The following is a 24,228-nucleotide window of genomic DNA, read 5'->3' as shown; positions in this document are numbered from 1 at the left end:
AACTGTTTGTCATCCTAATAATTAATAAATAAATGTACATATGATTTAAAATATATTTGTGTTTTAAAGATTTTATTATAGTAGCGAAAATCTTGTCCATGGAACGATTTATGGTCTTTGCAAAGTTCGAAACTTGTGTTATATGTTTATCTTACTTCTCGTGTTTATAGTATAATTGTTATTATTGCAAAATAATGTATACACTTTTTAGCTTTTATATATTTCAAATAGGTACTCAGACTGGCAAATGGTTCACATGGTTAGGGCACCACACCGCCTATAGACATCCCCTTAAATAAATGATGGTACTCCCCATGTGCCTGCAATTACAGTAATTTACGTGCTCAAAACGATTCGGAAAACAACAATACTAAGTATTGCTGTTTTTGCGTCCATAAAATATGTGATAAGTGTTACCTACTCACATAAGCTTGCTTTAAGATTACTTCAAACATAATATATAAAAAATTTATATATTTTTGCTCGGGTTGTCATAAATATTCCACTCCCCGACACAGTTATAACGCCTAACACGAACTATTTACTTAGTAGCAATCCAAAATTACTTATGTCTTACAAAGGAAAAATATGTTATAAATTCGTGTAAGCGTCAGACGGTGTTGGCGAAGATATTACAGCTCCTTTGTATTCCCGTCACGTTCGTCTTTTATTTGATAGTATTTCATCTGTACTGTTATTTTGTAACTTAAATTATAATATGTGCTACATAAGTAAAACCAAATATAATAATAGACTGTAAATATTTAACTCGTTCTCGATCTTGGAGGAACTAAAAATCAAAAAAAGACTATCGTCGACTGTGCAAACACGAATTGTCAAATACTTCGGACACATTGTTCGAAATGAACACTCCATGGAACAACTCGTTGTCCAAGGGCAAGTGGAAGGCAAGCGGTCGCGAAGTCGAGTACCCAGGCATTGGACAGACATTATAAAAGCTGCAACACAGATCTCCATAGTCCAATGTTCTAGAGATGCTGAAGATCGCATCAAATGGAGACACATAGCGAACTACATTAGCCAAAAACGATGCGTCATCATCAACCACGACCACTCTGTCAAGTCTGAATGACTGATGAGAGAAATGTTTAACTGCTCGACAAAGGTTTTATCTATTTAGGAGGGTTGTATCTTATTCCGTTATAAGCTTTGTTTGTGTATGCAAGTTTTTTCCTCAAGTTTCTCTAAGCCATCGACCACGAAAAAAACACAAATTAAACACATGAAAAATTACTTACTTATTTGGTAATACTCATCTTATTATATTTTACCGCGAGAAAGAAATACTTAGTACGGTTGCGTTCAAGTTTAAAGAATAAGTGAGCGAGTGTAACTACAGGCACAAGAGACATTGTTGGTTGTGTGTTGACAATGTAAAGAATGCTTAATATTTTTCACAGCGCCCATGGATATGAGCGATGGTGATAATTTACCATCACTAACCACCCACCTGGTAACCCATTCCTGCCTCACTATTTTATTTTAAAAAAAAGTAGTTTTGCCAAATTCGTACCTGCGATGTTTGGCTTAGATTGCTTGCTAATTGCTCCAGCTAGATGACCATCTTGGCTCATGTGTAAACATACGTCAAAAACATTTTCCTTTTTATTAAACAGCCTAATAAAATGGTTACTTTCCATGAAACGGATAAACGATTTGAAATTCGAATGTTTTGTGAATTTCCATCAAACAAAATGTAATGAAATTTATTTTAAACCGGTTTAACTTTTAAATAACGGTAAACGTTTAGAAACAATTCCATTTATAAATTTGACTCGTTAAAAATATTTGTCTTTTGAATTTTCAATTATAAATTCATAAATTTTATCGAAATTACGCTCAATATTTGTTTGGTTTTGTAGTTCATTTTTACTTGGTTTAAATCCGTCGCGGCGAAGACAATTCTAGATTTCCCAGGAGACTGAACTCCAATGTTGGAGCCGATTCAACGTTCTGTTTCTAGATTTTACTATTAACACCAGACAAAAATCGTACAGTTCTTATGTTACAGTAAAACTTTTAAAGTTTTCGTTGGAACGACTCGAAATAACCATTTTCACTTCATAATAATTAAAATGATCACCGAGTAGATATTCTTTGTTTTCAAAAGTCAGATCAAAATATAACTTTAATCCATTGTTTTTGGGTGTAATGAGAGTAAATTTCAAGGCCAAATTTGTAAATGTAACGATGTAACGATGACATACACATTATTTCGAAACCTTCTCAGCAAGAGAGAGTTTATTTATTTATTTTATTTTGGGCAAACAACAGTTTTTTGACAAATGTTCTGCTAATTTTAGGTTATCACATCATTCATAAAAGCATCACATTTAATTTCCGTTCACTGATTTGTAATAAATTTTTTGTTGTGTTGTTCCTTGGGTGCGTAATTGTAACGCAACACAAAATATATTTGAGCTTACTCCTAAGTCATCATCATTACATATCAGTACATACCTATTCTTGCTACATATTAGTAATACCTTATCAGATTCCAAACCAATATTCGCAATATGGTTTCTAAGAAAATTAATAAACGTGCCAGCTTGCAGCTCCATTTTGAACAAATATATGTAACTATCCACGAACATAACAATTTAAACGAACAATTCAAGAAGTCCGCGATTTTACACACCGAATTAAATTCCTTGCAGGTCTTTCGTACATCAAGTCCCCAGCGATCTGCGTCGTTCAGACAATTTGTAGCTTCCTAGACTAGACTAGTCTGAGAGTTAAATCTATTTATATGTCCGCCGAGGACTCCTTGGAGGAGTGTGATTTTATGAAAACGAGGAGTTAATACCACGGGAGACCGCGCATTTTTTCATATTACTCGTTGTAGGTAGAAATGAAATCTTTTAAGAATAATTGTTTTGTGATATGTTGCAACTTATTTTGTATATGAATTGAAGTTTCTCACAATAACAATAAAGAAATTAATTTCAACTTGTACAGGTTTTCTTACTTCCGTAATCTTCGAATCTTCGGTAAGTGGTACCTACCTCAGTATTTCATTACCTTTTTTCATTACCTTTCTTCAATATTTCATATAAGTAATTATATGAAATATTGAAGAAAGGAACCACTTGGTAGTATATAAGGTAGGTAGGACTTTATCTGAATAAGGCCACTCATTAGATATTCTACCGCGAAATATTATTAACTAGTATTGTTGCGTTCCTGTTTGTAGCGTAAGTGAGCCAGTGTAACTACAGGCAAGGGACATAATACCCTCGTTACCAAGGTGGAACATTGACGATGTAAGGAATGATTAACATTTCCTACATTGCCAAATTCTATGGGCGGTGGTAACCACTTAACATTGGGTGGTCCATTTGGCACCCACCTAATACAATTCAAAAAAGGGTTGACACTTATTATAGTTACTGAGCCATTTCGGCTCTTTCAAAAATAATTAATTTATTTGTTATATGTATTTTTAAATAGCCCTATTTGTCTCACAGGCACAAGTAATAATAACTTAGATTCTATGGTTGCCAGCGAATTGACGGTTTGAGGAAAGGTCCTTACAGTGCTAATGAGCTATGAGCGGTCGTTTAACAGAAAGAGGTCCATTTGCTCGTGTACCTTCCTTATTTTTAAATAAGAATATTTTTTATTTAAAAAAGTTTTTAGCTTAATTTATGTACTAAAGTGACATAGTATACAGTTTTTTACACATATTTAGGAGAAATTAACTTATGATAGACAAATAAGCAGATGACGTACAACAGTATTTCTAAATATGAACTGTACGTCTAGGAGTGAGTGAGTGAAATAAATCTAATACTTTTGATCTGAAGAAAAATCAATCAAAATTAAACTAATAGAACTGACTTAAAATTCATATTTTGGGGACTATATAATCATCTCACAAACCTTGTGGTCATCAAGTATCCACGTGATGTTGGGCGCTGGATAAGCCTCGTCGATGGAGCAGTTCGCGCGTATAACGTCACCTCTTGCATAGCTTCGTTGAGAGACGGACAGCCGAGGAGCTCGGAATGGTGGATCTGTCGATAGGAAATAATTTCATAGATTCCAAGTCTTGATTTAAAAAAAAAAAACCATCATTTCATCGACAACCTTATCGGTCATTCCTTAGATTAATAGTTACTTTTTTCACGTTGTTTTGTTAATATCATTTAAATGTATTTTTTCATTAATGATGTAGACGCTTGTCATTGTTGTACAAATAAACATGTCAACCTTATTATGATATAATATCAGTAAGTCATCCATCCATCCATCCGTGGGGCATCCATATAATATAATATAATAATGCATATGTTTAATACCCACTGAGTTTCATTTGCCGGATCTTCTCAGGTCAGGGTATTTCTTTTTCGAACGGTGGAATAAAGGATTTTGTAAGCACAAGGACACAGTGTACATGAAGGTAGATCCCATGATTGGTAGCAAATTGTTAAAATTATAATATAATTAGCTACCCCGCGCCCACTTCGTTGGGCTGTAAACATTTTTACTTGTTATCGGTTGACCGAACATTAATAAAACTGTCTCGCGTATTTGGTATTTTAAATTATCTCTTAAACTATGCAACCAAAAAACAAACTATAAAAATGAATTTTATATAAATAAAATTTTCTTGGTAATAAAGTTATTTTTAAATAGATTGACGCTTATGAAAAACAAAACCGTCTAATAGAAATATCACTCAATAAATTACGACACGGTCGGGTTCGCGTCCCATACATATGTCGTATTATCTCTTTAATCATTCGTCCAAATTATATGCAGTAAAAAGGAAAAGTCTTTTGTTTTAAGCACTTGAGACGATGAGTTTAACATATTAAATGTAGGCATTATCAAGCTCTACAACTTTGGAACGTGGAATAAGCTCCAAACCTTTTCAAAAGGGAGAGGAGGCCTTAGCCCAGCAGTGGGACATTCACAAGCTGTTACTACCACTACTACTACTAAATGTTTGTGTATCTGCTGCATATAGATCATTCTATAATATATATATATATATTTATTATATATATTATATTTTGCTTGCTATGTAAGAAATTTATAATTTTATTTTATTAAATTAGAAAGAAAAGTTCATCAGGATTCAGATCAGGTTAATAAGAGATTTCTTTCAGGTAAACGTGTGATACGAAAATGAGTATGTCAAGCCTAATCCAATCACAGCAATCCGTAATCCATTTACTCCTCGTAATGAGAAATAAACAACATTGACTTGAATTATAACATCAATCATTGGTCGAGATCTTGAATCAAATTATTCAATTAATAATTATTATTTACTATATAATTATTATTTATTATAAATAGTAAATGATGAATGGAAATATAATACTTTATATGGTTTGGATTAAGAGGGTAAGAGATGGTGAGCCAATAAATGGTACGTGGATAACATTTTTATTCCAGAGATAGTGACATACTTATATGAAAAGTTGTTTATGATTCTCGTAGTTTATGAACAAAAGTGACTTCTCACTATCAGGTCCAAGCTTCTAAAACACGTTACAGCAATCTGATAAATTATGCGAGACTGTTCGACTATTGCAAATTATTTCATTTATCTTATTGGAAAATATAACTTTTTAAACAATTAAATAATTTTACTCAATTTGAAGAACAATCGAAAATAAGAGACGATACGATAAGACGATGAAATATTAAAGACTTAATTAAACTTTGCTTTTAATAGTTGAGCTGGTTCATAGCAAAATAAAAGTATATTCTCTCTGTTGAATAATGTATAAAGCGTTTACCGACATTATACTTTTTGCTGAGGATTCATTTGTTCTAAGTTGGTTTCTGCTATTGTCAATAAAATATTTAATATACAACGTTGGAATTCATAATTTTATTCGCTACTGGTTCTTTTGGATTTGTCTGAATGTAATACAGCTTTGATTTGGTGCTTGTAAAAATTTTATAATAATTTATGGCCACTATCTCAATATAAAAAATTGTGGGTGTTGCACGTTGATTTAAAGTGGAGCTATAAAGTATTTTAACTATCTTCCTTTATTCTTTTATTTCATTCATTTTAAAGTTTCGTTGTCAGCCGTAATACTTTAACCCAATACAGGTACCCATCATTGTGTTTATCAATTATTTTAGGAGAATTACACCGAATTACTAATTTGCTGTTAGATTCATTTTATAATTTTTGTTTCAAATCTTTTTCTCTGCATACATAGATTATACTTTTTGCTAATGAATAAGTTAAATATACTGTAAATCAACTTCAGACAGACAGAAAAATTAATAATATTTTTCTGTCTGTCTGAAGAAAAATACATCGCTAATGACAATCCAGCCAAAGTTGGTTCCAATCATTTGGAGCTTTGTATATTATATTATCAGGAACAGTACTTACCAACAACGGTGAGGGGTGCAAATTTGATGTCTGTGTGGAAGAGAGGTGCATCAGCAGACACCTCACACTGGTAGTCTCCACTGAGTCGTCTGTTCAGATTTACAATTCGGACCTGCTGATGATCTGACTGAGCTAGCTGAAGGTAAAATTTGTCTTATAATGTTTTAATAACAACATTTATTATGTATTATTTAAATTATGCAGCATTAAAACAAAAACTTTAAGCGTGCACGACATCAAACGGATTTGAAACAAGTCTCGTCGGAAGCGTTTACTAGGGTAGATAATTTCTAACTATAGCGACATACTTCAAATATACAGAGCTTAGGATTTGTAATATATTTTAACATATTTTCTTATAAATTCAATAAGGAGGAAAAGAATATAGTGAACTTATAATATATATATTGTCATCATAATCATCTATGCTCAAAATACCGGCCTTTCAACATTACTTACATCAACCGACGCTCCAGGTAATGGAAAGACCATCGTCGGTGGCATCTCCCTTGGTACATATCTATAAAATTCCGTTTCAGCTCGGTACCAGCGGATTGAGTAAAGCGCGGCACCTTCAAGGTCATACGAACAGCGAAGGACGGCTGACTGACCCTCGCCAGAGAGGACAGCCCGGGGGACGGATATGGAGAGGTTCCGAAGAGACCAGACACCACCTGCAACAGAAAATATCATTATCATAATTAATATCATTATATTAAAATAAAAATCTATATCTTATACGGATATATTTAATTAAATTTTAATAATTATATTTATTTAATTAGTATTATTTCAGTCATTATTTAAATCCACTAATTATAATAACACGATACGAATATGTTGGGTCGTTTCATCAACTGCAATTCAACCTCTCATTATCGAGCCAACTTCCATATATTTTTACCAGCCTGATGGCTGCGTCAATCGAATGGGAAGTCAATCCATGTCTGATTGCTGTTCTTTGAGAACACTTTCGTAACGCTAATCCAGTGTAGGCTTGTGAATATGCATGAATAAAACAAAGATGAACATGCCGTTAAAATGCTATCATTCTATCCTGTTTAAAATTATTTATACATAAACAAAACCTGTTGTAACAATGTTCTAGAATGCTTTAAATATACTAACAAAACTATTTCGATAATGCGAGAACTTTAGCGTGAAATTGTTAAAATCACAAACAATTTGTCTTTACTCCCTCGGGTGGTATAAAACTTTGCAACACATCGAGCCTAAAAAAATTCCCGCGGAATTATTTACTAAACTTTCTTTCCAACAAAAATCCTTTAGGACTTCCCTCGAGAAACACTCCAAGAGCAATATTTCTCAAAAATGAAATTCTGTCAGTTAATTTACAACACAGCTAAGACTAAGCTACAAATATAATAAACACAAATATATTGTTCGATATTACGATGAAATTCTTTGCTATCGTTTTGGTAACACTTATTTCACCACAAAACACCAATATTCTATTGCTGTGTGTTGGTTTGAATGGTGAGTAAGGGTAACACTGGTACTAAGTATACGTTAAAATTGTACAATCGTCACTTTCACTGGTAATATATAATAACTCAATAATACATATTATTTGATAATTTCACTCTTTCATTAAAGAAAAATAAAATGTCCGAAAAAATGATTACTGGCATTACTTTAGAATGTAATACGTCATGATATAAGCAGTTGAACTCTTAGTCTGAAATTTTATACTTACAAGTCTGGCGTGTTTTAGTTAGACGAGAGCTCTTACATTAGCAACTAACTTAATTTATAAAATAAACCTGTCTTTTAATTCAGCTTTTATGTTAAGACCGCTGGCTGACATAAAGTTTCTGTTATTCGCTGATCTTATTTGTGACATTCTCAGTTGAAGTTCTTGTATTTATCTCGTACAAAGTTCAAGTTATTATTTTATTATTTTAAGCCCTTACATAATAATATATTAATGATAATAACAAGGTCTCTTGTAATAAATATACGGACCACTCTATTTTATTCTCTATTATCTAAATAATTTATTAGTAGCAGCCAATATGACTCAGCATGCTAGACGAATGTCTCGGCTGTTTGTGAAATCATTTCGTACTTATTTATACAAGAGTTTGTTGGTGTAGGAAAAATCGTTTGATAAATCATTACTATAACAAGCACTTTTAAAAAGGATTATATCAAATGCAAGCTACCATCGTTTAGGAATACACATTTTATTTCTTTAGAACTGGCAAGAAACTCAGTAGTAGGTAGACACGTGCAGTTTAGCTAGCAGTTTCCTTAACTTCAGAGGATGCGGTGAAATACAAATGGGTCGGATTTAAACTCGATATCCACTAAATTATCTCAGGTCATACGATTTATTCGATGAATGATTTTATTGATCTAATATATTATGTATATTAGCATTTGAATTGAAAGAGCTCTTTTACAGTACTATCACGTATTTGTCCGTATCGCTGCGAGTCACATCTTCGATCCCATAAAATAAAGAAAATATATAAGTGCGTTACCAACAAAACACAATGATCTAATCCCCAAAACATGTATGATAAAATAATGTATTTGCTTAAATGAAAGAACCTTCGAAAGTGTCGAATGGGTGAAGTTAGAGGTTAAGAGTGCAACGGTCCTATTTAAATTTCTCTAAAGCAGTCACATTTACGTTAAGAATTGAAGGTGTCCTTCAAGTTTCAAGTTCTTACCTCTTATAGTTTAATCTGTCACAGTCTGTCAAGTAGGTCATTGCCTGCCTCTATATCAGATGATTTATAAAATTATTTCTAAATAGCTATATTGAAGATGTCGCAAATCTTATATTTCATTTAATATATTTTGATACATAAAAAAGTATTACTTTTTGTATAGTCAATCTTTTTTTTTAAATATTAATAAATAAGCTAGCTGAATTCGTTGTTCATCCATGACGTATAAATTTAATATATTATACATATATGTATAAATATAACATACATAAAGCTCTAAACTTTCTCCTCAAAAATGGAGAGAATGATTCAGATCAGCAGTGTTGTGTTTTTTTTTGGTTTTTTTAGTTTTTGGTGAGTAAAATATCCTGTAGACATACCAGTAATCCTAACGAATATTATAAATATGATGGTGAGATTTTTCTCTATGTATATGCATACACGTTGTCAGAGGGTACTGAAAAATACATAACACCTAAACCTCTTCTACCAACACGAGTAAAGCTGCGGGCGGTAAATATTTATACTAAACCTTAAGTTAAAATTGTGACATAATTTTGTTGCCTTTTCTGAAATAGAAACTTAACAATCAGTGTCGGTTCCGAAATGTAATTTACAAACAACCATTGACATGGAACATATAGATTTACATAGCCTGCAACATATGTGTATTCGGAAGTGACAAAGAAAAGGGTAGCCACTTAATCACCAGACACCTGCTCACCTCGGCCCGAGGGACAGGCCCTGAAGTAAGCGAGTTTATTTGAAAAGGACTTGTTTTTAAATATTGAATAGAATTGTATCGTAATTGTGCCGCATTTTTATACTAGAGTTATATTATTTGATGAACAATACACGGTTTATTACATTTTGCTTTGTATTATGCTAAAAATTTTTTAATATGTATAAAGATAATTAAAATGTATAAATAAAAGCATGTAGTTTATATAACTACTACTGTTAGTATATATATATATATATATATATATATATATATAGGCCTCTGCATCTTTGACAGATGATTTAAGCGGCATCGCGAAGGCACTTGCGTTCATGACTGAAAAGACCAATGCGAGAGAGGATCCCCCGGCCGCACTTCCGACAAGTGTATGCGCCCCCAGATGGGCGGGGGTTTGAAGCCCGCTCATAACGCCTAGTGCGTTTTTCTTTTAGTAGTTTAAACCAGTCATTGTCATGCTTTGATTGACCTTCGTAAATAAGGCGTCGCCACTTGGCACGGTCCTCTGCCAGTTCCTCCCATCGATTGCTAGGGATGTTAAACGCAACCATATCACGCTTAGCGCAATCTTTGTAACGGAGCATAGGCCGCCCAACAGACCTCTTTGCATCCACAACCTCTCCCAGTAGTATTTGCCTTGGAAGACGGGTCTGCTCCATTCGATGCACGTGTCCCAGCCACCGTAACCGTTTTTTTTTGAGAATGGCCATGATGCTAGGCAGCTGTGCCTTGCCTAGAACAGACTCGTTTGTCACGCGATCCTGCCATGTGATGCCCAGAATGTTCCGAAGACAGCGCAAGTGAAATGTGTTTAGTCGGCGTTCTTGTTTTGCGTACGTTGTCCACGTTTCTGCTCCATACAAGAGTGTGCTTAGGACACATGATTGGTAAACAAGCATTTTCGTTTTTACCGTAAGGTGTCTGTTATCCCAAGCCCTTGAACAGAGCCTCCCGAACATAGAGGCTGCTTTGCCGATGCGGAAGTCGATCTCTGCATCAAGCGAGAGATTGCTTGACAAATGCGACCCAAGGTAGCAAAATTTGTTAACCACCTGTAAAGGTGCGCCGTTAAGCAAGATGACTGGTTGCTCTAAACATCCTTGCGCTAAAATAACGGTCTTCTTGCAGTTTATGGACATTGAGAAGAGGTCGCACGCTCTGGCAAATTTGTCCATTAGACTCTGGAGTTGAGCTTGGTCATAAGCAACGAAGGCAGCGTCGTCAGCGAAGAGGAGACTATCTACAAATAGGTCCTCCCTGTAGCGTTTGGACTTGAGCATTGAGATGTTGTACAGCCTACCATCGGTTCTCGTGTGTAAGTGGACGCCTTGCTGTTCATCTCCAAAAGCAACCTTCAGAAGCACCGAGAAGAATATTCCGAACAAGGTGGGGGCCAGTGCACAACCTTGACGAACGCCACGGCGTACGTCGAATGGCGTGGATGCGTTGCCATTGTGCAGGACGGTGACTTCCATACCTTCGTGGAACGATTGCACTATCCTTAGGAGTTTTGGGGGGCATCCAATTCTGACAAGAACCGAGTACAACCCCTCTCTGCTCACGGAGTCAAAAGCCTTATTTAGGTCTACAAATGCAATGACTAGGGGGGTATGTTGCTCCCTACACTTTTCTTGTAGCTGTCTGAGTGAAAATATCATGTCGACAGTTGACCGTTGGGACCTAAAACCACATTGTGCTTCAGGGTATACGCGGTCGGCGAGCCTTTGTAGTTTGCCTAAAATGGCCCTGGCAAAGGCTTTACCGACGATGCTAAGAAGAGATATACCGCGGTAACAGTTGCAGTCGCCACGATCGCCTTTGCCTTTATAAAGAGTGACGATGTTAGCATCTCGCATATCCTGAGGGACGTAGTTTTCTTCCCAGCACTTAGCCAGGTGGTTATGAAGGATGGGCAAGAGGCACTCAAGCTTGACGACTTCGGTGACAACATCGTCTTTTCCGGGGCTCTTTCCGCATTTGAGCTTCTTGACGGCCAGATAAAGTTCCTCTACTGTGGGTGCAACGTCTAGCTCGTGCCAAGTTGCCAGATTCGGGACAAGCTCCATTGCTTCTGGCTGAATATCCACTGGGCACGAGTAGAGCCCCTTGTAGTATTCTACCCATCTTGCCATCTGACGGGTGCTGTCTGTTATAACAGAACCGTCGGTTTCCTTGAGAGGTGCCGTCTTTTTTGGAGTAGGTCCAAGAGCTCTTTTGATGCCCGCGTACACCCCGCCAATATCCCCCGCGTTTGCGCACGCTTGGATGCTTTGGCAAAGCTCTGTCCAATACGCATTTACAAAGAAGCGCGTGCTACGCTGGAGTGAGGCTTTTGCCTTCGTGAGATCTTTACGCGTCGCATCGCAAGGGTTAAGGCGAAAATTTAAAGCGGCTTGGCGTTTCGAGTCAATCAAGGGAAGTAAGTGCTCCTCGTTTTCTTGAAACCAGTCGTAAGATTTTGCCTTTTGATAGCCAAAAATCTTGCCTGCAGTGTCAGTGAGAAGAGACTTGACTTTTTCCCATTCGACTCGCGCTGATGCCGTACTATCCCAAGTTGCAACTTCTTCGCGGACGAGTTCCCCAAATGACTCCACTACTTCCATGTCACGAGTCTTGAAAAGATTTATCTTTTTGCGACCGGGTGGCTTGGAAGAATGGACTCTTCTAGGGACAAGTCGGACTTTAGTAGCAACGAGGCTGTGATCGGTGTCACAATCGGCACTGTGAAACGCCCGCGTGTGGAGCGTTTCCCGTAGATCCCTCCTTCTTGTAAGAGCAAGGTCTAATTGGTGCCAGTGTTTAGATCGAGGGTGCATCCACGAGACTTTCCGAATCATTTTGCCTTTAAAAAAGGTGTTGGTAACACACAGCTGGTGCTTTGAGCAAAACTCCAACAGTCGTTGTCCGTTGTCGTTAAGCTTCCCTATGCCGTGTGCACCGAGGCATTCAGGCCAGGCTGATGTGCCCTGACCGACGCGGGCATTAAAGTCACCCAAAATATGCAGTCTGTCAGTTGGATTTACCCTGCGCACTGTCTCATCGAGCTGGCCGTAGAATTGATCCTTGGTCTCGGGTTTTGAACTAAGCGTCGGTGCGTAAGCGGAAATTAGCGTGACAAAGCCGCTTTTTGTGTTTAGACGCAAGACCATAATTCGCTCGGAAACGCCTACAGGTGTTTCTATGGCGTTGATGAGATGGTTTCGAACCGCGAAACCTACACCATGCTCTCGTGTTTCCAAGGAACTCTTGCCCTTCCAGTAAAAAGTGTAGTTAGCTTCACGCAAAGACCCTTCGTCTTCAGTTCTGGTCTCTTGTAAGGCTACAATATCAATATTGAGCCTTGTAAGCTCCACGTCGATACTGTAAGTTTTGCGCAGTTCTTGGGCGCAATCGGAGCTTCCGTAGGTGTTCGGGAAGCCTGTCCTCATCGTTCGGACATTCCATGTCGCAAAGCGCATGTAAGCAGCGTTGGTGTGGGTTTTGGGATTTATGTTCCTTTGAGCAGGTGGTTAATGTCACAGCGTCAACGTCTAGCTGTAAGGCTTGTGTTCCGTTCACCCAGGCGGAACAAGTTAACGCTGAGGCGGATCAGTACCTTATTGATCGGGGGCTGCCCGACTTAAAGCAGGCGGTAACTGATCAATGGATCTACGATGGATCCTCCTACTGTCAAGAGTGGCCCCTGGCGTCCGCACTTACGCCTATTCGTGCTGACTTATAACCGGTGACTGCCACTCTCCGTGTTGTTTTCCACCTGCAAGACAGGTGAGCGAAGTGTCCTCTCCGTGGATGCTGCTACGCCTGGGCCTGGCGACTTTATGGCAACACGGGCTTGCCCAGTACCCATGCCACCCTCTCCTCCTCCCCAGCAGGATCCGCAGGAATGACGAGTCAATACGTGTGGTGCTGGTTTGGCCGCAGGTGACTGGCTTACGCCTAAACGGAGGCACCGCTCCGGGTTTAATATTAGTTTTCCTTCTTCTTTGGCGTGACGCTGGGATAATTTTGGGAAACAACGTATCAAGGAGAGGGGTGAGGATACTGTGATCACGGAAGATACAGGAATGTGACACTAGTAGCTAGAGCAGTCCGGGGTCGCGTACCCGTAGTGATTCCAACCAGCTATCGGACAGATAACTGGTAGATCCACCCTCTGGACACAACTGTACTGTTAGTAATGTTCACGTATATTAAGAAAAAGAGTAATTACTGATCTGATTTGCCTGATCTTCTTAAAATCGACATTACGAACCGGCAACTTTACATATGACGCAATCCTGCCCCGTCAACTCCTGTGTTTATTATGTAATTCAAACTAAACTTGAATGTTTCAATGTAATGTTATATTTGCAATTAGCATTAAATATAAGGATAAATTGAATAAAGATTATAATTTAAACAATTACTAAATACATTCGAATATTTCAAATAACTTATAATAATAACCAATTCAATTTCGTAATTAGTTACAATAATATTCAGTCCAATATTATATATTATGAGTGGTTAATGCTCAATATACATAGCAATGCCTCTTTAAATTATCTTATAGGGTTGAAACAACTATTGGTGTGCCTTGGGGATGGCTGACGGCAGACGTTCTGTTAAGGTGGCTTCCTAATGGTGCGTGATTCTGCGGATTATTCACTCACGGCCGATGACCACGGACAGCCACGTACCGTTTATATATTTTACCCTTCAAACGGTGCGTTTTAGTCTGTGTCATTCCAAAATGGAAAGTGAAAGAAAACGTATCGCTGCCACTATGCCTCTCACACCTGTGAAGCTAGCAACAAGCGGCTCCGAAGCAGTCGTCCTTCGTCCGTAATATCACGCACCATGGGGCGCCACCGGTCGAAACTCCTTTGTGTATATGAGACACGTATACTATATTTATATATAAATATTGTTTAGAGGTGATAAGTTAAACAATGCTTTGTCTTCTTCCTTCAAATGTTCAATCAATAATGACAGAAAGGGAAAAATCTATATTTAACTGGACAACCGGTAAAGAACGCTAAAATGTAAAAAATGCTGGGCGAGTACTTCCTCTTGTTCATAATATATTGGAGAATAGATACTTAAAAAAATACGTATACATACAAAAATATACGTTTTATTCCTTGTAATATTTTCACGATAATTATCGCATTATCTACACTTTATATACAATTGGTTGAGGTGTTATCACGTTAGTATCATTGTAATTGAAATTACCATTGTCAGATTAACAAGATCTTCACTTCAAACAACCCGCTACACCGTCTTACAAAGGACTTAATATCCTCGAGGATGACCACAAGTAAATTGTTCCTCGCAAACCCTCAACACCCAAATTATGCACGCCCCCTATTCACACAAGGCAAGATAATTTATTGTTAACATTTAACCGATTCTATATCTAATGATATAGACGTAGAGTTCAAATTTGCGTGGATGTAATAGTCAGCTTTGTGATTGTTCAGGTCAGACATGTAAATGAGACCAATGCAGATGGCGCTTCGAATCTGATTGTCGTTACAATGTAATAATGGAGAAGTCATTTGAATTAACTTTATGTTTAATTACCTACGAATGTTGATAATTATAAAACATTTAGTACTTAAAAATGCATTACATTTTCCTTTTACTGCTACGTTGGCTTAGGGTTTAACATATAAGATCTTAGGACGGGTTAGTATCCCTGATGAAGTAGAGAAGACTTTTTGATGCGCAAACTTGCTTTAATATTAATCAAAATCAAAAAGTGTTCTAACTCTTACTACAAATGGTGGTAACGCTTGACGGTTCATAAGTGCTTGTAAGTCCATTAGAATAAAAAATATTTTGATTTTCGATTCTGATTTTTTTGATTGAAATTATATTTTTTAGCGTCTACTTTCTCATTTTACGATTCAAAACCGGACATACAACCGGACAAACAAGTTTATCTCTGCGGTATAGAATAGATGTACAAAAAGGAAACCTGCGTATGTCTAATTTATTTTTACTACGATGTGTATGTCCATCAACTCCCTATTTTATGGAATAGGTAGAATACGAACGAGCATATGTGCCACCTGATGGTAAGTGGTCATCATCGTTCATGGACATAAGCATTGTAAGAAAAATGTTAACTATCCTTTACATCGCCAATGCGCCACCAACTTGGAAAGTAATATGTTATTTTCCCTGCCTTTCTTGCCTGTAATTACATTGGCTCACTTACCCTTCAAACCAGAACACAATAATACCAAGTACTGTTGCTTTGCGGTGGAATATCCTATGAATGGGAGGTACAAACCCAGACGAGCTTGCATGGCTGAAAAGCTCGATGTCTTTTGTGAACAGCAAATAGGACGTAACCACTTTTTCTTTTTCTATAATATTCTACTTTCATTCGGTCGCTGACATTTCACCGTTTCATTAAACACATTTACGAAATAAACGTACCGCAATATATTTATCAGTGTACCCGCATGTTGCCATTCATGGCAAATTGATTCAACAATCTTCTTGAAACTCTTTGATGTTGGTAATTTCCTCATGTCAAATCGACACTCTCCATCATTGCGCGTTCGCTTGGAGCTAATGAAGGTAATAAATGTGTTCGCATGTGCGTGCGAGCAGCGATGTATAGATGCCATTGAGATAATGACACTCCAGCAATAAGGGAATGGGCTGATAATGTCGATGATATGTTCTGTTCTTTTGTGATGAAGGTACAACGAGATCATTTGTTTTGATAAAATGTATGAAGTTGTTTATTACATTGAAATGAATTTATTTAATATTAGGGTTCTATTTTACCTAATAAAATGGCAAAAGTTTACATGATTATAGGGTTTTATGCAACCCTAACAATTTATTACTTAATAGCAATATCTGTGGAAATGGCCCATTTCGAGTGAGCCTATATAATGACAGATATAAGGGACCTTTATACCAATGGTTGGCGGTGCATGTGAAAATTAAAATATACTTACATATATACAATAGATTGACGTATTTTTGAAGTTATCATCAGTCTCGAAAGTAGATTCTACCAAGAGAAGTGAAGTGCAAGAGATATCGAGAGATAGAGATACATAGGGATTTGCAGCCATAACTAACCACTAGAATAATTATATACCATGTATTTCACAGTATCGTTTTAGATTTAATTAATCATTAAATCATGGTGTCGCTATCGTTATAACCGATATCAAAAACCGACTCTGAAAAGTTATTATATTTTAGTGCATAAAAGGGCTTAGCATGCAAAATGGTTTTCGATATTTCTAAAAATGAGAAAATTATTCGAATCTTGATAGAAGCAATAACTCGTGATAGTTGGAAAACGTCAGAAAAATAATACTTTTCCCATTCAATATGCCATATTCAATGTTCGTGTTTTATTAAATTATTTTTTAATCATATCATTAAAACGAACGTCGTTATAAGTTACATTATAACTGGTTTTAGTTAAAACTTTCTATTCACTATTTTGCGTTAACAAAATAACCGTAGAAGCTGTACTCTTTACTAACAATATTACACTGTTATTATTTTACTAAATCTGAGTGTTATCTGCAGACGTTTCTGTCCGTGTAGTTTTAATTTTTTCGTTTGTTTTTTGTATTGTTTTGCTTCATCATATAAATATGTCACCGTGAAATTTTGAGGATGGTGTATATCGTTTTTTAAAATAACGGCCTAATTTTAATTAGAATAAACAAACGAATTCTTAATCTAAATTGTAATTTTATGCGTTTTATTTTAAACTGAAAGATCAACATCCACATACTTAATTATATTATAAATACGAAAGTTAGTAAAAAATATACAAAATAAATAGAAAAATATAATAATAATAATCAAAACAATACTTTTACAATTAAATATTTAAATATATTTTATTCGAGCAGGCGTACAGAAGCAATTCTGAATAGTCACAGAATTAAATTGAAAATTAAAATTACTACCAAAGAATAGAAAAAAAAAAATGTATATATAAAAAACTTAAGCGTTATCTGCAGTACAGGTAGATAACACTTTGAAACAATAAATAAGTATACTAGATCTCAATTTTTCGAGTAAAAAGAAAACAAATGGAACGAGATTTATTTCTCGCTCGCCGCATAGAAAAATTGCTTTTTAACAATTTCGAGACGTCCACAATTCCACCGCTCATTGTCCCCACATCTTAAGCACACGCTTTTGTATAGACAGTATTTTCTAAAGGATAAAGCGATTACGTCTCTCGAACCTAATTCTAACATTTCTACGTCGACTCCGGAACTGACAATTTATTATTTTCAAACAATTTCAGAGACAAAGAGAGTTAATGGCATTTTGGAAATATTTATGTCACCACAATTGTATAATTTCTCCATCGATTCATGTCACCAGTTCCAACTTCTTAAAGGATTTAAATATAAATAAAAGCAATTCTAAATTTAATCAATCACTTAGAACTAATATTGCCCAATGATGCAAGAGTTCACAACCGGATAAACAACATAGTTTTTATTTACCTAATTCGTATTTATAGCATTGAAACAAATGTCGTAAGGAAACCTGCAAGTGCCTAATGAAATTCTGCCACATTTGTATCCATCAACAAAAGATCAACGTGGTGGAATAAGCTTTAATTTTTTAAGAGAAGTTTTTAAGAGAAATAGAGACTCTTGTCCAGTTGTGGGAAATTTATTTACTTTTTTTACAAGCAATATTTTTGTCCCAACACTAATTATATACCTTAACGCACGTGACATTTTCTTTGCTTATATTAAAATGATCTGAAACATATCTAAAATTACTGATATAAATTTGAAAGCAATAACGACAATTTTATCAGACAACAGAAAATCCCCTCCTGACCGATTTCAGCCATGACAGCGAATTTCATTATTAATGTGCACAAGTGTGTGCGCAAACACAGTTGAACTCTCCATTCCTACTCTCATAATGTGGCTGCTACTAGCCACTAACCAAAGCGTGATAAATAAACTAAATTGTAACTTATTTATTAAAAATATATAGAAGCAGACTTTCCTGTATATATATTTTGGTGATCTACAAATATTTCATAGAAAGTTTTCGTGTATCCGTTATAGTTTTGGCAGCTTTCGCTCAGTTAATACTTGCACCGATATTTTGTTTCTCTGACAACCTTGATATTAATAACTATATATAATAATATATATAACAAACTATATATTATTGTCTATCCTAAAAGTAATTTATAACAGTTTTTACGAATCCGGTACAAAAAAAAAGTTATGTCTTTATAATTTTGTATAATTATTGTAATTTATAAATTTATCCCTAGTAGATATTAATGCTTTCTAGTCCCAATAAATAAAGATAGAATAATTATTACACTCTTATCAGTTATTGCATTTTAAATTGATAGTTTTTCATATCTCCACAGGCGTGTTGTCCGTGGCTAGTGTATTGTTTCCATTGTGTAATGTTTTTTTTTAGGTCGTAGGGTTTTGTACAGGCTCCCCGCTTAAGGTGATCAAGGTGCAGGGCGAGATGAAGTATCTGGGCCTGACCCTAGACCTGCGATGGAGCGTTAGTAGTTAGTAATTCGTGCAACTTGGCCCGAAGCTTATCAACGCCACCGCCGTCTTGGGCCTCCTCCTACCCATGGTGGCCCATTTGTCCGTCTACTTACCAATAAAAAATACTTCCAAGAATATCAATAATTTAAATTAGAGGCTGACTTTATATATTTTAATTGAACTATGGTGTAGCATTTTGTTGGATGTAGTGGGCCCATTCTGGTGTTATCCTTACTTATATTAATTATTATTGCGAAAGTAAATTGTTTGTTTCGCTTTCACGTCTTAACTACCGGACCGATTATTATGAAACTTTGCATACACGTTCTCAGATAGAGAAAAAGACATAGGGTACTAAGCCTCTAAGTAGGAACAAGTTTTTTTAAATATGTACGACATACAACGTGGCAAATTTAGATAAAATTTAAGCCACCAAACGACAAAATTCTTTAAATACTCGTTTTTTTTTAATTTGTTTAACATTATGTAATTTTCATGAATAACTGACTCAGTTATTTTAATTAGATGCATGTTTCTGAGTAAATATTACATAAATTGTTACTTGAATATTCCATTTATAGAATTTAATAAAGAGGATGCTAAAAGTTTATTTCTGCTTCTGTTGAAAGCTGATTGCAGTTTCCTTGAGTTTTTTATTATACCATAGCTTTTTTAGAGTACAAATTCTATCCTCGGGGTAGACTTCCCCAACACTCCGAGGTTCATTTCCGTTACGCTTCAACAAAGGCATTCGTTTGCTATGACTGCTACGAACGTATTGCTTTCAGATACGCGATTGTATGCTTTATTTCAGTATTAATAGAAATCAAAATTGTATAATTCAATAAATATTTGTGTAATCAGTTTATTTTTTTCGATTTCTTGACCGGAAATTTCTTGATGCAATTTTCATTTGGAAAGAATACAAATTTGGATTATTTATTATGAGATTCATTTATAACGTAAAATATTTTTAACACATACATTATGAACAGTTTGCTTTTAAAAATAACATTATATTGTATTTTAAAAGAAAAATTAAATGTTATTTAAAAAAAAAAGTAAACGTGGCATCACAAGGTGGCAATGGACTAATGGCTAATCCTTTCCTATTGAGGGGCTCATTCCACCACGCTACCCCAATGTAGATTAGTGGACATATGTGGCATGGAAGTGAGACGAATTATAAACATAATACAAGTACACGAAAATTCAGTGGTTGTCTAGGTTTGAACCCACAATCATCTTTTAAGATTCACGTGTTCATAACGGTTTTTGTAATAAATTTCAATTTATTTTTTTAGTTAAGTTAAAATTTGTTTTAGGCAAAAGATAATTCGATTAATTAAATATGGAACGTAGGCTAATAACATTCAAGGATTATATTACAATTAGATAAGGGCTTAAGTGGAAGTTGGATCGTTTGCGAGAATCCGTTAATTAATGGTTATTATTAATTGTCATTGAAGTGAAATTAACTCAGTCTAATGCGTATGGAAGTAATAACATTATGAGTCTAAATAATATTTTTATAATGCATGTACTTGGGTTGTATTCTGTCTGATATAATTTGTAATAATAGGGGTTAATGCACCCTCATTGGGCATCGTATTTCCGCCCACTAGCATGTCTTTTGCTCGTAATTGTATTTAGTATGATGTTGATTAAATCGCGGATATCTTCAAGGCTTAGCCTTAAGTTTCTCTCACAAATACCTTTGTGATAGCTACAAGGACGTCTCATGTACATGAAATACGTTTATATATATATATAATTATTCTGTACGTGTGTTTATTAATGAACTCTTCGTAAACGGCTGAACTGATTTTGAGGATTTTTGTGTGTGTGTGTGTGTTTGATTCTCTGGATGGCTTAGATCAGATGTCAGGTTGTTTTAACAAAATAAATATAACATTTCACATGTTCATACCAACATGCCAAAAATATATTTAATTTATACGTAAAAGGTAATATTTTTTTTTGTTAAGGAACGCTTTTGTGCTCTATCAATAAATAATAAGAAGAAGTATAAATAAGTAAGCATAACGCACGTATACTGTAAGTATTAAATAAATATTTTTAACTTTCACTTCATACATATAATATGGATTTTTTTTTTTTTTTATAGAAAAGGAAGGCGGACGAGCATATGGGCCACCTGATGGCTTGCACAAAGCCCTACCACCAGTAAAATAATAAGGATAGCATGATATACATAATAAACACAAATAGGTTCGGTATAAATTTAGATTAAAAAAAAAAACCCACTAAATATAACCTTCGGGAACCGACCACTCAAATCAAATACTAGCAACCAAAATTACGACTACCAATCACACGGTCAATGTAAATATTAGCAAAGTGCAGTTGTTATAATCGCATGCGAAAATTGCAAGCTAATCTAACACAGTGACATGTAACCAACAGTACTGTATTGTTATATGGTGCTCCTAGGATATCTAGTTTCAACGGACTTGTATGTCACGATGGCAAACGGTATGATGCTCTTCTATGGTCTCCTCTCCGCCGCCTCTCTACTCACGTACACAACGTGACGCGTATATTATATTTGATTATTATATATTATTATAATAATAACTAAAATATATTTATATTTATTAATAAAATTGTTATTGTCTGTTATTTTCTATATTCTGTTATTGTTATTGCCTGTTATTGTCTATCTTCCTTTGATGAGAAGGTTTTGAGCTTGTTCCATCACGCTGCTCCAATTCGGATTGATGATTACACATGTGACAGAGACTTAGTGAAATAAGACACATGCAGCTTTCCTCACGATGATTTCCTATTCCATAAGCACAAATTATTTACATAATTAGGTTTGATCCCGCAATCGTCGGTTAAGATTCACGCGTTACAAGCTCGTTACGCGTGGCTCAGTGAGCCATTTCGACTCTTATTAATCTTAAGAAGAAAGCATCGTTAAAGCCACTCATATTAGATCTTCTTAAAATGTTTTCCATTTGAGTGTATTACCTTGCGCTGTTCATGTAAGAATTTTTGTTTGTCCGGATTTGAAGCCGCGAACGCTTCAGACGCGTTCTATACCGATAATCGAGGTCGTAAGTTTTTTATTTGTTGATATTTACATCGAAACCACACTCGCCATTATTAATGTTGCCAGTTTAGGTGACAACTGCGGTCACATGACCATAATAATGTGTATCCTTGTTATTACGACGCCAATTAGCTTTTGCGGTTAATTAGTTATGTCATACGCGATTAAGCCTTGTTTAATTGTCGTGGAAGACGAAGTGTTTGTTCTTATAATTATCATTAGTGACATGTTTTCATATATCATAAACATTATCGTTAATAAATAATATTTATTTTTTATTTATGTAAATACCACTTGGCCTATTGGCTAGATGTAAGGCTGGAGGAATAAAAGTAATTGGGATTTTCTGTCGAAAATACTCAATAGTAGCCCGGAGTATAGAAGTTGAAAGTGTGTCCCGTGCCTCGGAAAGCACGTAAAGCCGTTGGTCCTGCGTCTGCGTCTTTCCAGTCGTGTCGGATTGCCAGCCCATCGGATTATGAGAGCTAGGAAATAGAGAGTGCACCTGTGTTTGTGCACACACGTGTGAACAATAATATATCCTGCGCAGTTGGCTAAGCTCTCTTGAGATTGGCCGCCGTTGCCGAAATCAGTCTGGAGGACCTTATTACATTACCTACCTTACCTAATAACCTTATAAAATGATTACTATGTATTTTTGATCAACAAATCTACCACATATGTATTCACCAACCCTCTTTGGAGCACAAAGTCTTTAAACAGACTGGAGGCCTTTTACCTTTAAACACGTTTAAAATTCACACGTCTTAACCACCATCTCGAATCGAAAGGATCTTAAATAAAGTATATTTTAATTCTGATTCCGTCCGTAATAAACTGACAGAGCCGAGTCGACATTTATCATATTATTTAAAACGAAAGTCAGATTCTATTCAAAATATTTTTATACGAAAGTCATTTTCAAATTCTACCTCTGGCGATGATAATATTACCTTTCTTTTCACGGGTAAATACGTTAATAAAATATTCAATAATTTCCTTCAAAAATATATTTTTTTTATAAATAAATTCGTAGCGCTTCTGTCTCCTTGGTCTTGAGTTTAGAATAAAATATAGGTTGGTATAAATATTGGTGGAAAGGGAGAGCTATCTTAAGTAATTTGCATAATTGAAGTATTTAAATAGATAATTATACGAATAAAAATTACGTCTATAATATAAATATGACGGCGCGTTGATAATTTCAGTGGAGATTAAGTAGTAATCATACTTTGCTAATTTTTAATGGTCTGATAATTATTGTGATTTTTTTGATATAACAAATTGTTTATGACAGTTAGTTAGTATTTGTGATAGAATAATTATTTTAAGAGCGGGTAATCCCGAATAGGATAATGTGTCGTCAAACGTGCTGACAGCTGATCGTTCACTTGTCACCGTCACACGAAGCCGATACTTTGTAACCTATTGACTCTCAATCCACGTTAATCAACCTACCCATATTATATTTTGTGTAATTACTTGTACTGTTAAATTAAATAACAGTGTACCGAACAATTAAAACGTTTCTTTATTTATATATATATATATATATATATATATATATATATATATATATATATATATATATAATTCGGTATTTTATATATATACGACATATTATAGAATACTTGATGGTATGTGTAAGAAATGTTAACCATCGCTTACATCGCCTATGCGCCACCAGCCTTGGGAAATAAGATGTTATTTCCCTTGTATCTGTAACAGCACTGTCTAACTCACCCTTCAAAATGGATGGAACACAACAATACCAAGTACTGCTGTTTTGCGGT

At 35.3% G+C, this 24,228-nt stretch overlaps 1 protein-coding gene across 1 annotated transcript in view; it reads right to left on the bottom strand.

Annotated features, from left to right (window-relative positions):
• LOC126777986 (uncharacterized) overlaps positions 1–24,228 on the bottom strand; it is a 247,084-nt gene that overhangs the window by 6,581 nt on the left and 216,275 nt on the right. The window contains exons 2-4 of the mRNA XM_050501357.1: positions 6,848–7,062; positions 6,389–6,524; positions 3,904–4,037 (exon numbers count right to left, since the gene is read on the bottom strand). Coding sequence (XP_050357314.1) covers positions 3,904–4,037; positions 6,389–6,524; positions 6,848–7,062 — 485 coding nt within the window. The remainder of the gene's footprint in view (positions 1–3,903; positions 4,038–6,388; positions 6,525–6,847; positions 7,063–24,228) is intronic.

The sequence above is a fragment of the Nymphalis io genome, chromosome 24 (genome assembly GCF_905147045.1).
Source record: "Nymphalis io chromosome 24, ilAglIoxx1.1, whole genome shotgun sequence".
NCBI classification, from domain to species: Eukaryota; Metazoa; Arthropoda; class Insecta; order Lepidoptera; family Nymphalidae; genus Nymphalis; species Nymphalis io.
The sequence above is the reverse complement of the archived record's forward strand: the minus strand, read 5'-3'. Positions and strand labels throughout refer to the sequence as shown.